This window comes from Ascochyta rabiei, chromosome 14 (assembly GCF_004011695.2).
Source record: "Ascochyta rabiei chromosome 14, complete sequence".
Taxonomy (NCBI): Eukaryota; Fungi; Ascomycota; class Dothideomycetes; order Pleosporales; family Didymellaceae; genus Ascochyta; species Ascochyta rabiei.
Genome location: NC_082418.1, coordinates 549,307 through 562,217, shown reverse-complemented (window position 1 = coordinate 562,217; position 12,911 = coordinate 549,307). Strand labels below are relative to the sequence as shown.

The following is a 12,911-nucleotide window of genomic DNA, read 5'->3' as shown; positions in this document are numbered from 1 at the left end:
AGACCACCCTCTAGACCTCCTCCCGCCGAGCCCCAGTCTCATCCAGCTCCTCCACTACACCCGTCTTCGCCGCGAGCAGCTTAGCTAGCCTACCCCCAGCGTGCAGGATCGACAGCCTCGTCGCACTGACGTTGGTGAACGGGCGCATCGTCCCGTCGCGTTCGTTGCACAACCTCCCAATCCACCACACACCCGACCACGTCAGCCTGCAGCAACACCAGCCCACCGCCGCGCACCAGCTCCGAGCTCGGCCAGCTCTACCTCGCGCTCGCAGCATAACCACACATGGACGACGCCACGCGAGGAGAAGATTGCGGCTCGCGAGCAGAAGAGGAGACTGCGCACCTGAAGGAGCAGCTGAGGGTGTGTGGGGGGGGGAGCGGGAATCGGAATGGCAAGAGAGGGAGGCGGTGATTCCGGCTTGGGAGCAGCCGCAGGGAAGAAGGGACGATGCTGACTCGGCGGGTTAGATTGGTATGTTCCGAGGAATTGGGTGGGCGGCCAGGTAGTAGGCATTGCGTAGCTGCGATGCGGTACAAGGGACTGATCTGACCCGAGTTGACTACCTGCACTCCAAACTGTAGCGTGTGCGGTCAGTGCAGTGTACTCGCTTGGTCACGTTTACGGGGCCCTTCTCATCTCGTGAGACAAAGACAAAGACAAAGACAAAGACAAAGACAAATGACAAAAATGCAGTCATGGATTACTTCCCTGAATCACCTTTCTACCCTCCCCTACTTCATCAATTCGCCAACCTACTCGACCTCCATGGCATCCCCCGCCTCAGCCTTCTTCCTCAACCGCTCCCTCTCCTTCCTGCTCCTCCTCTTCTGGCTCTCGCTCTTGGCGTCCTTCTTCCCCTCGGGCCGCTGTCCGCGATACGCGTGGAGAGTCATGCCGCGACGCTCGGCAGCCACTGTGTGCTGCTCTGGGATGACCCTCTTGGACTGCTCTCTGGCGAGCCTGCGGGCCTGCATCTTGGCCATGTTCTGGCGCTGGCGCTTGGCTGGGGCGGTCAGTAGAGGAGAGGGGAGAGAGGACAGCGACGTACACATCTTGGGCCCGCTCGAGGCCGGCTCAACCTGCATGTCGAGGTCGCCGTCGTGCGCTGCGGCGGTGTCAGGGCTGGGGAGATGTAGTGCTTCGTTCGCACTGCTTGATGTAGTGCTCATTCATACCTGTCTCGGGCTTCACTTCGTCCTTGTGAAAGGCAACGCCCAGCAGGTCGCCCAGCTCGTCTGCAAAGGCGCCAAACTGCCTGCGCTCCTTCTTCTTCTTGGTCCTGCTGAGGCCTTGCCGGGTTGGTGAGAGGCTCCGCCCGCTCGCGTCTGATTGGTCGCAGTCGCTGGCGTCTGAATCCCGCGCCTCGCCGTCGCGGAAATTGCGCAGCTTCGCGTCTGCGGCGGCGGGCGCTGCACTGTCGGCTGACCGTGCTGCAGCCATGTTGTTGCGCTGGTGTGTGCTGTGGGAGACGGTGGAAAACTCAATGGGCAGGTGAGGAAGAAGGAAGGTGCGTGCCGAAGTGGATCCGCCGTCTCTGATTCGTTGAATTGCTCTACCATGATGAGACGTGCCGCGTGCCTATCTACGTCTACCTGTTCTTCTGCCTTTGAAACAAGTCAAGCCATGCTATGCAGAAAGCCGCCCAGGCACGGCCAAACAGGATTGCGGAGCGTGTGTCGAGCCATGCGCAGGGATAGAGATGCATGGTACAGTGGGTGGAGAAGACAAGACAAAGGAAATTCGTAAGTCGTAAGCACATGACGCCAGTCTACGGAGCGTCCGCAGCAGCCTTTGGGCTATGAGTGCATGTCATCGTCGACGAAGAAGCCCCAGAAGGTGACCTCCTCGTTCTCGCGCCCGCGCAGACGGCCGCCGTAGACGTGGGCGCACATTTCGATGGGGACCTCGAGCTTCAGACAGGCGCTGCTGAGGAAGGTGAAGAGCAGCCACGAGTCGAAGTCGGGGAAGGCGCCGGCGTCGTCGGGATTCCGGCTGAGGAGGCCTCTGTTCTGCAGCGAGGGGGTGGAAGGCATGCGGAAGGTGTGGTAGGGGAGGGTCTCGGCCGAGTCTGCGACGAAGAAGGCGTGGCTGAGGGCGAGCTCGACGGTGACGCCGGGGGTGTTGAGGTGTGTGTCGTCTACTTGGTCTGGGTGTGCGTCGTCTCTTCGGTCTAGGTGTGCGTCGTCTACGTGGTCTAGGTGTGCATCGTCTACTTGGTATGGGTGGGTGTTGTGTACATTGTCTGCGTGCTTGTGGAAGCGCAGGGTGCCGAAGCGCAGGTCGGTGGGCTGGCCGAGCAGGTCGAACAGCTCGGTCGAGTAAAGGCGGAAGTAGCCGTGGTGGATGCCGAGGGCGTCGTCGGCGGTGTCGAGGGCGAGGGCGCGGTCGCGGTTGCGTTGGCGGTCGCGTTGGTGCAGCTGCTCCTCGACGCGCTTGCCCTCGGCCTCAGCAGCGTGCAGCGAGCAGCGGATGTGTTTGCGGGCGTACGTGTCGCTGAGGTCCGAGATGGCCAGGCGGCAGGCCTCGCGGCGGATGTCGTGGGCGTCGTGGGCGTCGTAGGCAGGCGCGAGGGGGGCGGGGCAGGGGTCGGCGAGCGAGCGCTGCAGGCCGCGCTCAAAGTCCAGGACGAGCTGCTCGAACTCGCGCATGACGCGGGCCAGGGGAGAGGCGGGGGCAGCGGTGTCGGCGTCGAGCGGTTTGGCGTCACGGGCAGGCGTGTCAGGCTTCAGCATGGCCGCGGGGCGGAGGCAGACAGGAGAGAGAGGGCCGAGGGCTGCGAGACGGCCGATGGCTGCGAGAGGGGACTGGGGTGCAGCGAGTGAGCGCCGTCGAGGGCAAAGGGTGTCGAGGGCGCAGGTGTGGGCGCAGGCGTGGGTGGTGCGGGCTTCGGCGAGGGCAAGGCCGTTAGACGTCAGTCGAGGCAGTCTGGGGGGCACACGGTCCGCGCAAGGCTGGCATCGAGGCAGGAGGGAGGACGAGACCAGGGACTGAGACCAGGGACTGAGACCAGGGACTGAGGACGAAGAGCAGAGAAGGAAGAGCAGAGAGGGAGGAGCACGGAGGGAGGAGCAGAGAGGGAAGAGCCGAGATTGAAGACAAGCAACGGGAAGCAGCAACGGGAAGCAGCAACGGGAAGCAGTAATGGGCGACTTGGACGGAGGACTGGGAACTGACACTGGCAACATGGCTTTCGCTCTCGATTTTGCTGTCCAGCGCGGCGGGATCGAATGCACGCCAAGGGCAGTGGTCGTGCTCGTCGAGTCCACGCCCATCCTGGCAACCTGGCATCCTGGCATCCTGGCATCCTGGCGCCGGCCTGCGCTAAGCGTGCCCCGGCCAATCACGCGCCCGCCCAGCACGCACCCCATCACCCTCGACGGCCTCGACACTGACAGCTCGACGCTCGACAGCACTGAGTGAGCACCGAGCACCAAGCACCGGGCCCGGCTCGCGCTGTTCGAGGGCGATACGCTGCTGCCGCTGCCACATCCACGTCCACATTCATATCCACATTCATATCCACATCCATTTCCACATCCATTTCCACATCCATTTCCACATCCATTTCCACATCCATTTCCACATCCATTTCCACATCCATTTCCACATCCATTTCCACATCCATTTCCACATCCATTTCCACATTCACTGCCACCCATATCCACTCCAAGCGCTGGCGGTAACAGACGTTGCACGCCATCCATCCAGCCTGATGCACGCGCCGGCGCCTGCTCTTGCTCAACGGGGCCACTGACGATCAAGTGCGTGAAGAGCGAGAGTGTAGACGCGAGCAACTCGCAGAACCGCCTCGTCGCCGGCCGCACAACATCCTGCATCCTGCATCGTCTTGTGCGCGCTCGCCGAGGGAGGGGCAGACCTACCAGCCGGGTCCAACTCACGCACGGAGAACAGCGAGCAGTCGCAGCCGTGCATTCGTTTTGAGCGACGAACCACTCCCCCGGGTCTCCTGCCCCACCGCCTGCCCGCTCATTCGCCGCGACTCTCGACACTCCGGCCCGTATGCGAGTCGGTCCGAAGAGCGGCTGCTGCTAACAGTAACAGAGCAGTACAGTATAGGCAGTTGCATCTCGTCTCGTCTCTCATAGTCTCATAGATCCACGCGCACAGTCCTGTCCAGTCTAGTCCAGTGCGGTCTAGTCCTGTCCAGTCCTGTCCAGTCCGGTCTAGTCCAGTCCAAACCATCAGCGCGTTGTGTGACGAGGCTGCAGTCACGCCAACAACAACGAGAACAACGAGAACAACGAGAACAACAAGAACAACAAGAAGAACAACAACAATAACCACGACGGTACCTGCCCAGCGCCAGGTCACTCACCAGAAAAGGAAACATGCATCGCCGTGATTGACTGATTTACCGCCAGCCCACTTACCCGAAAAGCGAAGATGCATTGCCGTGATTACCTGATTTACCGCCAGCCCACTTACCAGCAAAGCGAAGATGCATTGCTATTTTACCGCCAGCCCACTCGCCAGAAAAGCAAAGATGCAACACCGTCATCGACTGATCCAACGCCAGCCGCCGCGTCGACAGCGCCCAGACTCCCCCAGCGCCTCTGCAGCCGCCGTGCCAGCGAGTGCAGCAGCCTGTGTCCAGCGCCTGTTTTGCCTTGCCTTGCCTTGCCTTGCCTTGCCTTGCCTTGGCTGCGACGCTCATCGTCGAGGCCGGCGATCTGTCTGTGTGGCGAGCGTGAATTCCACAATTCGCTTCTCAGCCTCGTCTAAGTACACATTGACGTCTGAGTACACGTTGACGTCTGAGTACACATTGACGTCTAAGTACACATTGACGTCTAAGTACACATTGACGTCTGAATACACATTGACGTCTAAGTACACATTGACGTCTGAGTACACGTCGACGCCGGAGTCCACAAATCCGGGCAGTCCGCAAGCTGCGTCCATCGTACAGGTACGTGTACCGTGGAGACAGGCTTCGATTCTACCGTGCCATGGCCGTCGTGGTTTGTTCATGCAATACCATGTGTGGATTGCCATGCTCCGTAACCATGTCTCCATGTAGTATCTAGCGTAAGATTACGTAGAAGACTATTGATTGGCTACCTCGGGGCTATCATCACCAGATAACGCCATCCATGCATGACATATCGCCTTGAACGAACACATCTCATCGTATCGTCCTGAACAAAGACCGTCACCTACCCTAGCCGTTTATCCTGAATAAAGACCCATCGTGCTGAATAAAGACCTGTCGTCCTGATCAAAGACCCGTCGTCCTGATCAAAGACCCGTCGTCCTGATCAAAGACCCGTCGTCTCAAACATCACCCCTCTTGACCTGCTGCCTCGCCGCCTTCAAGCTCCGCGACGCACCCGTCAGCTCCTCCAACAACCCTCGTCGCTTGCTCTCCAGGCCCTCAAACGCCTCGGCACACGCTACACCCTGCCGCTCGAGGAGCACGTCGACCACGCGCACTCCATCATCGCCAAACACGTCTGCAATCTCCATCACGGCCGTCTCGTTGTCCACAATGTGGCGCACCACGCGCTTCGACGTCCGCACCAGCTGCTCGTGAAGCGCCCGCTGGTGTGGCTCGAGCGCTGCCTCCCACTCCACCTCGTCTGCGCCCGACGTGGGGGGCGACGCTTCTGCCTCGGCTTCAGACTCATCCGACAAACCCCCGACAACGCTCGACGAGTCTGGCATGGGGGGCGACGATCGGAAGTGTAGCTCAGATGCCTTGCTGCCGTACTGATTAGGCAGCTCCATCTCTTCCCCGACAAGCGTATTATCGCCCTCCACTTCGCCTTGGTCTTGCACGTCGGCTAGCGTGTCCTCGACTGCTTCGTGAGGACCAGACATGATGGCGTCGTTTGCTCGTGCCCTATTACCATCCTGTGCGCGTCGGCGATACCGACTGTCTTGTGCCATGTCCGTCTTACGCGCCGTCTCACTGTGCGAGGTAGCGGCTGCTCCCCGTGCTTCGCTCATCTTAACGGACAGACTCTGCAATCCCCTGATCCGTGCGGCTGCGCTCTGCATGTGCGGTCCGCTCTGAACATCCGTGCGGTGCTTCGACACGCTTGGGCTTTGCCTCAGCAGTGGTTGGTTCGCCAGACTGACCTTCAACTCATGAGTCGCGTCGACGGGCTCTTCGTCTACCAGGTCGAGCCCGTCGTTGGTAACGCTCTCTCCAGTCAGCTTGCGGGTGAAGGAGCTGATCTTCTGGCTTGCTTGGCGTTGCTTGAACGGGTCGCTCCGTGCCATCTCCAGCTCTCCCATCCTCTTCTCCCTGTGGACGTCGTCGCGGTTGGCGTGTCCAGAGATGGCTGTAGACTCGGCATGCGGCGAGTCAGGCACTCGTTTGCTGTTGCTCGAGAGGATCTCGCTGTTTGCTGGAGTACTGTGGACACCAAAGTCATCCTCATGCATCGCCCGACTACTCGGTGTAGACGAAGCAATGCAGACGGGCAAGTCGACATCGTCCTGCATCTCGACGGGTGTTTGCGGCTTGGGCGTAGTTCGGGCAGGCTGAGCTCTTGCTCTACCTGGCGTTGACGCAGGCTGGCCTGGCTTCTTGAATGCAGGAGCAGATGCTTTGCTGGGGCTTTTGGAGTTTAGCAATCCCCCGATCAGCGAGTGACGTGACGAAGCCTCATTCTGCAGATTGTGCTGAGTCGACTGCTTCATCGGTTTGCGGGCTCGAGCTGGTTTGGCCTGCGCACCATCCAGCGCTTTCATCTCCTGCTTAACATCACCTGTCTTGGTCTGCGTCTTCTTCTTCGGCCGATTGTCACCGGCATCGCTCGAGCCCCTCTTTCGCTTGGCCGTCTTGGGCTTTGCTTTCGACGCCGCAGGAACAAACTCGTCGTCTTCGATGTTTGGTTTACGTCGACCCAGTGGCTTCCTCCCCGTACCATGACCTGTGATGCTGTGCGCAGGTACTTTTGACTGGAGATCATACTCGTCTTCTGACGTTTCTTCGTCGTCGTCGTCGTCTTCATCTTGGTAGACGACGGGTTTTGCTTTCGTAGATGGCCGGCTTCTCGTAGCCTTGGACCTGCCCGGTGGCAGCTGTTTGACCTTCTGCTTCGTAGCGTACGAGATCTTCGGCAGCTTTCCCTTGCCTTTATCCTGGGCATGTTGTGTTGGGCTCTGTTTCTCTATCGGCTGATCTGGCGACTCGTCTATAGCGTCGACTTCCGGATCGTCAGGACTATCTTCTTGCTGTTTGGATGAGGATACAATGTCGGTGCCTCGCTGAGAGGCGGGGGAACTGCTGGAAACTGTTGAATCGGTCGCAGCTGTTGTCGTAGCGTGGGCCGTCTTGCGAGCATCACAAATCCCAACCTCAAATTCGTCTGCATCTTCGTGGCTGAGAAACGACACTTTGAACTCGGAACCCTGACGGTCGGATGAGTTCAGACGGTAAGTCATTGATTTGGCCTGCAAGTTGATGACCAGGGCGTGCATCTTGTGTCCGGACCGCCCCTCTTGGCTTTCGTGTGGAGAGTCCTGCTGTAAGCTCGTGTCCTTGATGTGGCTGATTGGTATATCGATGAATTGGTTTTCGGTAAGCGTCGAGTCAGACACGACAATCGTCAGCAAATCCCTCTCGACAATGGCAACCGCGGAAGTGCCAGTCCATTGGAAACCGTCGCTGGCGGAAAGAGCCATCGGATACAGTATCAGCGGATCGTCGTTGAGATTCGCAAGCGCGAGACTGCCCAGAGTGTCCAGATAGGTCTGAAAGTGGCCCATCCAGTGCTCTCCAGCGTCCCTCGGGAAGTTGGGTGCACTGTGCAACACCTTGTCTGACTCCCAGAAGTCTGCAAAGTCGACGCTTGCCTCGAGTCCCTGTCGTATAATGAGACCGGCGATGATTCTGCGTTCCTCACTCTCGTTCTGGTCGAGAATCACAGCACCAAGTCGAGGCAGCCCCTGTGCTAGCTTCTTCAGACGCTGAACGACACTTGCAGACGCGCGCATCATGCCTGCTAGCGCGATTCCAGCCCATCTCCGGCGACTGTTCGAATAGCTCTTGTTGCAAAACACGTCCAGATATCGGTGGGCAGTATCGGGTAGACCTGCGCCAGTGAAGCCGCCAGCAGCAATCAGGCCAGCCAATTGCTGGTGCGATGCATTGTTATCCGGAATCAAGAGCTGGGCGTCAAAGTCTGGCACGGACATGGCGATGAATTGGCCAGCAAGAAACAGAGCATTCGAGTGGACAGGAAAGAAACCTGTTTGACAGGACAGAGAGAAACCAAGGCGAAGGGATAGGCGCGCGCTGTTGCTGAAATTGGCGCTGAGGCGCGAATGAGGAGGTGGAAATTGAGAACACGTCGAGAGGCAGGACGCGGTTGACGTCAGGCGCGAAACTAACGCGTCGACCCTCACCGCAACTCACACCACACCTGCCTCGCTGAAAACTCAGCAAACGAGCAGACGAGCGACGAGCGACGAGCGACGAGCGACGAGCAAACGAGCAAACAACGGCAAACTTCGATGAGGGGTCTAGAAGAGTGTACAGCGATGCTTACACGACCTACAGTACTTGCCTTGCTGGCCGCGACTGCAGATGTCATCGCCCAAGCTGCTGGGTCGCGGACAGCGCGCCCTTGCTTGCGCTTCGTGAGCGCGTCGTTGACCTACATTACTGCATACATCGAGGTTCGAGTATCTTGGTTGTGATGCTCACCAACGTGATGGAAGAATTGAGGCCCTGGCGATACGCACTGAGAGCCGTGAAAGATTCGCTAGTGCGCTTTGACGCCCGAGGCCCCGGTCTGCTGCAGTCAGCACTATACCCCACCTTACACATCTCCTGACACCTCTGGCCACCCAGCGACAGCAAGTTTTGACAATGGAGTGTCGTTGAGGTCGTTGCTGCCTGTGCTCCGCAGCCCTTCGCATTCGCTTAACGACGCCTAACGACGCCCAACGACGCCGTTTCTGGTCTAAGCCGAGGCAGGTCTTCAAGGCAAGCCACCCAACCTGTGTACGGCGGATGCGGACCTGACGTCGTCCTGTTGTCCGGTGCTGTAGGCGTTCAACCCACCGTTGGCCCAGACTTCATCTTTTGCGAGTGATGCATATATGAACCGTGGTATCAGTTCTTGCAATGACCGTCGCCATCACTACGAACACATTGAAAAATCGTGACCTCCAAACGACGCCATGTCTGCTGCGACACCGTCGGTCGTTCCGAGCATCAGCCCAGTGAGGCTGCACACTATCATTGCCGGACTGTGGTTTTGCCTCTTCATCTCAGCTTTAGACAAGACGATCGTCACAACTGCGCTGATCAAGATATCGAGCGGCTTCAATGCGCTGGAGCAAGCAGCATGGCTGGTCACCACCTATCTCCTCATATACAACAGTAAGCAGCACCAGTCGCATCTGGACGATACTCACCGATGGCCAGGCTTCCTGATTATCACGGCGAAATTCAGCGATGTATGAGGGCTGAAGACTGTTCTGCTGGCATGCGGAGCGATATTCCTCGTCTTCTCCATGGCCTGTGGAGCAGCGCAGACCATGACACAGCTGTACGTCGATTTTCGAAGAGCAACAGCAGTGCTGACCACCCAGGATCGTCTTCCGTGCATTTCAAGGCATTGGAGGTTCTGGCCTGTACTCGCTCACTTTTGTGTCGATACTGAAGCTCATCGTCCCGGACAAGATTGGCTTCTTACACCGGCGTCATCAGCTCCGTGTTCACCATGTCCAATCTGCTCGGTCCTCTCCTCGGTGGCATCATCGCAGACCGAACCACGTGGCGGTGGATCTTCTTCATAAAGTATGCATCCATTCACTAGTGTCGACATCATCGGCTGACCAATGATAGCGGACCCATATGTGCTGTAGCGCTGGTGTTGATCTTCTTCTCCATGCCCAGCTTGAAAGACAGCAAGTCGAACGCTGAGCGCATCCGCGGTCTCGACGGCGTCGGAGGCATTCTCTCGGTATGCTGGCCAATTCCGTTGATTTTTGCATTGTAAGAAGCTGGCGTATCCCACCCATGGGGCAGCGGCGTCATCATCGGCACGCTCGTTGCCGGCATCGTCTTGTTCTTCTTGTTTGGATTCTACGAGACGTGGGTCACATAGCGTACCAAGACGAATCCCATCTTCCCCATCCGCTTTCTGCAGAATCCTTCTATGGCTCTTATATTGTTGTAAGTACGCTCCGGTCTGCTTCCCAACACATGCTGACAACAACCAGGATTATGTTCCTCCTCGGCATGCCTTTTTACGTCATCTTCGTGCAGCTTCCCCAACGCTTCCAGACGGTCAACTTTACCACCGCCGAGCGCGCGGGCATCCTGCTCCTGCCGTGCACACTCGTTTCGCCCGTCGGAGCCATGGCAGCGGGCCCTGTCGCGAAGGAGGTCGCCACAGAGTATGTTCTCATTCTGTCAGCCGCCATCGTGTGCGTCGGCACGGGCCTCATGGGGAGTCTGCCAACAGCATCGCACCTGTGGCCTGGCATCTACGGCTACGAAGTCATTGTCGGTCTGGGCCTGGGGCTCGCCAGCCCGCCGTACTTCATGCTGCTTACGACGTCCATTGCCGAGCGGGACATCTCCGTCGGCACCAGCGCCCTGAACATGATGCGGACGCTGGGCGGCTGCGTCGCCGTGGCCATTTGCACCGCCGTGCATCGCGAGTACACAACGGACAGGCTGACCGCCTACCTCTCCCCGCAGCAAATAGCCGCCGTGCAGACCTCGAGCACGGCACTAGCCCAGATGCCCGAGACGCTTCGGGCCGAAACGGCAGCCATCTTCGGCGCGAGCTACAACCGCCAGTTCCTGATCATGCTCGCCTTCACGGCGCTGAACGTGCTCGTCACGGTGCTGCTGGCGGTGGTGCGGAAGCGCATGGGCGTGTTCGGCACGCTGGAGCAGCCAAACCAAGACAACGCGTTGATCGCAGCAGACTGGGAGCAGAAGCCGCGGTGCGTACAAGCCGCGGGGCGTACAAACGACTCGGAAGAGCTCGTCGCATCGGAGCAGACGTAGCGTGTCGATATACCTGTAATCACGTGATCGGCTCCCACACCCCACTGCAAACCCCAGCACCCCCAACATCTCTCCTTCCAGAGCCAACAATAACCCCCCCCCCCCAATACACCTGTAGCAGTCATCACATCCGCGCATACTCTACTCCGCGCCCTGTGCACGGGGATCCCCATCTCAATCCCCCGCCTCCCACGGCAGCCAAGCTTCGACCCCCGAAAGATTGCCTAGCTGGAAGCTTAGCCCGCGCCTCCACACACACACGTGAAACGCGCAGATGCTGTGTGCGGGCATGTCAGAGTAGGGAGAGGAGCAGCGTGTGTCGGGTAGTGTTTGTGGTTCGGTGAGTTTGGTGGAGGTGTTGGATGGCGGGTGGGTGTCGAGAGGGTCATGAAGGTCGTGAACGGGGTTCAATGTAGGGGTTGGAGAGGGTGCTGTGAGGTGAATGCTTTAGACACGCCGGCGGATCTTCTCGGGTGATTCAGAAAGGGAATCAGGACGCAACTGCAACCATCAACGTTAATGTATTGTTAAATGTTCATTTCAGGTATCTGAACGCATTACCACGGCTCCCTCGTTACTACGATCTCGCTAGCGATCCAAGGAGAACCCCATTACCAGAACCCAATTCGGTACACACAGACATTATACAGGTGTATGGCTCTTGCCAGTCCACGTTTGGTATCCCGTGCTCGCTTTCGTCTTTGCGTGGCTTCACTCTTCCGATCCACCTCCACGGCGCCTCGACTCGGGGGTATCTTATGCTTTGTTGCCGCCGACCTGGGTGGTGTTAGAGAGGCGCGAGAAGAAGAAGGGGGTCCGGGGTCACGTACGCGCTTGGAGATGAATACACCAATCAACAAGCAGGCAACGAGGAAGACAATGACAAAGACGACAATGACACCAGGCTCGCGCTGGGCCCAGTTGTCACGCTTGGCCAGCTGGGCCATGGCGTACTCGCTGCGAGCAGCAATAAGGTGAGAGATGGCGGCCATCGTGGATGTGGAGTTCTAGGCAGTGTCAGAGAGGTCCGATGAATGTTTTGCAGCCAGGCGTGTGGAAGCACGAATTGACCGAGCATTCTCCCGGGCATTCCGTGGGGTGAAGAGCTTTGATAAACACGGCGCATGGTCCAGCTACAAGGCATGGAGAAGGCCGAGAAAAGGCATGGAGGCCGAGAAAAGGCATGGAGGAGGCATCGAGCATCGAGCATACCTTGTTGAGACGGTCCTCTGTCGAAGGTGTTAGGTCCTGGGATGGAATTGAAGCTCTCGGGGCTATTGGTGGGCGAGGAAGCTGGTCAGCGGAACTCCACAGAACGGCGCGACAGAGGTGAACGAGGTGGACTCGACGGAAGAGCAAGACAGGGCATCAAAGACAAAGAGGCTCAAGAAGGCGCGGCCGCTATCCGCTTTTAAGGGCAGCAGCTCGCCGAAAATTTCTGCAGTAATGAGGCATTTGTTTGGTTCCTGGTCCTGTTTGGCGCTCGGGCCCGGCGAAAGTCCGGTAATAAGCTTGCGCTTGCATGGGGCAGGCGATCGCCTGGACAACGGAAAGGTGGACTTACTCTGGGTCGTGTGCTGGACTCTGCGGAGAGGGCGAGGCGGGAGTTGAACGAGTGCAGAGTGAGGAGGAGAGCGTTGCAGCAGCAGGAGGAGGAGAAGAGGTTGGGGCCTCAACCGTAACGCAATCGTGCGCTAGGCCTGGCGGAGATGGGAACAGACACTAGGCCCAGCCAATGGCGCGCGTGGTGAATTGACGAGACGCAAGACGATCGCGGCCGCTCTCGAAACGCCTGCGACCTCACCAAGGCTCTTGGGGGTGCAGTCCGGTCCATGGCAGGAGGAGGCTAGCTCGCACGCAGGCTGGGTGGGCGCTGCGTCTGCATCGTGTGTCTCTGCAGCGA

General features: G+C 58.7%; 6 protein-coding genes across 7 annotated transcripts, besides 10 other annotated features; 2 read left to right on the top strand and 4 right to left on the bottom strand.

The window, feature by feature from the left end:
- Window positions 1-645: 645 nt before the first annotated feature.
- Window positions 646-689: a tandem repeat.
- A 66-nt stretch (window positions 690-755) lies between these two features.
- EKO05_0008114 (uncharacterized protein) lies at window positions 756-1,443 on the bottom strand (the record flags this gene model as incomplete). Its single annotated transcript, XM_038941445.1, has 3 exons — window positions 756-1,006; window positions 1,052-1,108; window positions 1,179-1,443. The coding sequence occupies 3 exons, from the start codon at window positions 1,441-1,443 to the stop codon at window positions 756-758; spliced, it is 573 nt and encodes a 190-aa protein (XP_038796578.1).
- A 356-nt stretch (window positions 1,444-1,799) lies between these two features.
- EKO05_0008113 (uncharacterized protein) lies at window positions 1,800-3,188 on the bottom strand (the record flags this gene model as incomplete). Its single annotated transcript, XM_038946447.2, has 1 exon — window positions 1,800-3,188. One exon carries the CDS (start codon window positions 3,186-3,188, stop codon window positions 1,800-1,802), a length of 1,389 nt encoding a protein of 462 aa, XP_038796577.2.
- Window positions 2,358-2,411: a tandem repeat.
- Window positions 2,968-3,092: a tandem repeat.
- An 84-nt stretch (window positions 3,189-3,272) lies between the features above and the next one.
- Window positions 3,273-3,313: a tandem repeat.
- Window positions 3,314-4,128: 815 nt separating this feature from the next.
- Window positions 4,129-4,200: a tandem repeat.
- Window positions 4,201-4,242: 42 nt separating this feature from the next.
- Window positions 4,243-4,289: a tandem repeat.
- Window positions 4,290-4,626: 337 nt separating this feature from the next.
- Window positions 4,627-4,664: a tandem repeat.
- Window positions 4,665-5,298: 634 nt separating this feature from the next.
- Window positions 5,299-8,172, bottom strand: EKO05_0008112 (uncharacterized protein; the record flags this gene model as incomplete). The annotated part of the gene is made up of 1 exon (XM_038946446.1): window positions 5,299-8,172. One exon carries the CDS (start codon window positions 8,170-8,172, stop codon window positions 5,299-5,301), a length of 2,874 nt encoding a protein of 957 aa, XP_038796575.1.
- Window positions 6,947-7,000: a tandem repeat.
- A 250-nt stretch (window positions 8,173-8,422) lies between the features above and the next one.
- Window positions 8,423-8,464: a tandem repeat.
- A 698-nt stretch (window positions 8,465-9,162) lies between these two features.
- EKO05_0008111 (uncharacterized protein) lies at window positions 9,163-9,447 on the top strand (the record flags this gene model as incomplete). The annotated part of the gene is made up of 2 exons (XM_038941316.1): window positions 9,163-9,364; window positions 9,410-9,447. The coding sequence occupies 2 exons, from the start codon at window positions 9,163-9,165 to the stop codon at window positions 9,445-9,447; spliced, it is 240 nt and encodes a 79-aa protein (XP_038796574.1).
- A 260-nt stretch (window positions 9,448-9,707) lies between these two features.
- EKO05_0008110 (uncharacterized protein) lies at window positions 9,708-11,008 on the top strand (the record flags this gene model as incomplete). 2 transcript variants are annotated; one of them, XM_059637207.1, is made up of 2 exons in its annotated part: window positions 9,708-9,784; window positions 9,833-11,008. In XM_059637207.1, 2 exons carry the CDS (start codon window positions 9,708-9,710, stop codon window positions 9,984-9,986), a joined length of 231 nt encoding a protein of 76 aa, XP_059493190.1. The 2 variants fall into 2 exon arrangements, with proteins under 2 accessions (XP_059493190.1, XP_059493191.1); XM_059637208.1 differs by having other exon boundaries at window positions 9,708-10,162; window positions 10,210-11,008.
- A 756-nt stretch (window positions 11,009-11,764) lies between these two features.
- On the bottom strand, window positions 11,765-12,000 carry EKO05_0008109 (uncharacterized protein; the record flags this gene model as incomplete). Its single annotated transcript, XM_059637206.1, has 2 exons — window positions 11,765-11,785; window positions 11,839-12,000. 2 exons carry the CDS (start codon window positions 11,998-12,000, stop codon window positions 11,765-11,767), a joined length of 183 nt encoding a protein of 60 aa, XP_059493189.1.
- A 628-nt stretch (window positions 12,001-12,628) lies between these two features.
- Window positions 12,629-12,672: a tandem repeat.
- Between the last annotated feature and the right edge of the window lie 239 nt (window positions 12,673-12,911).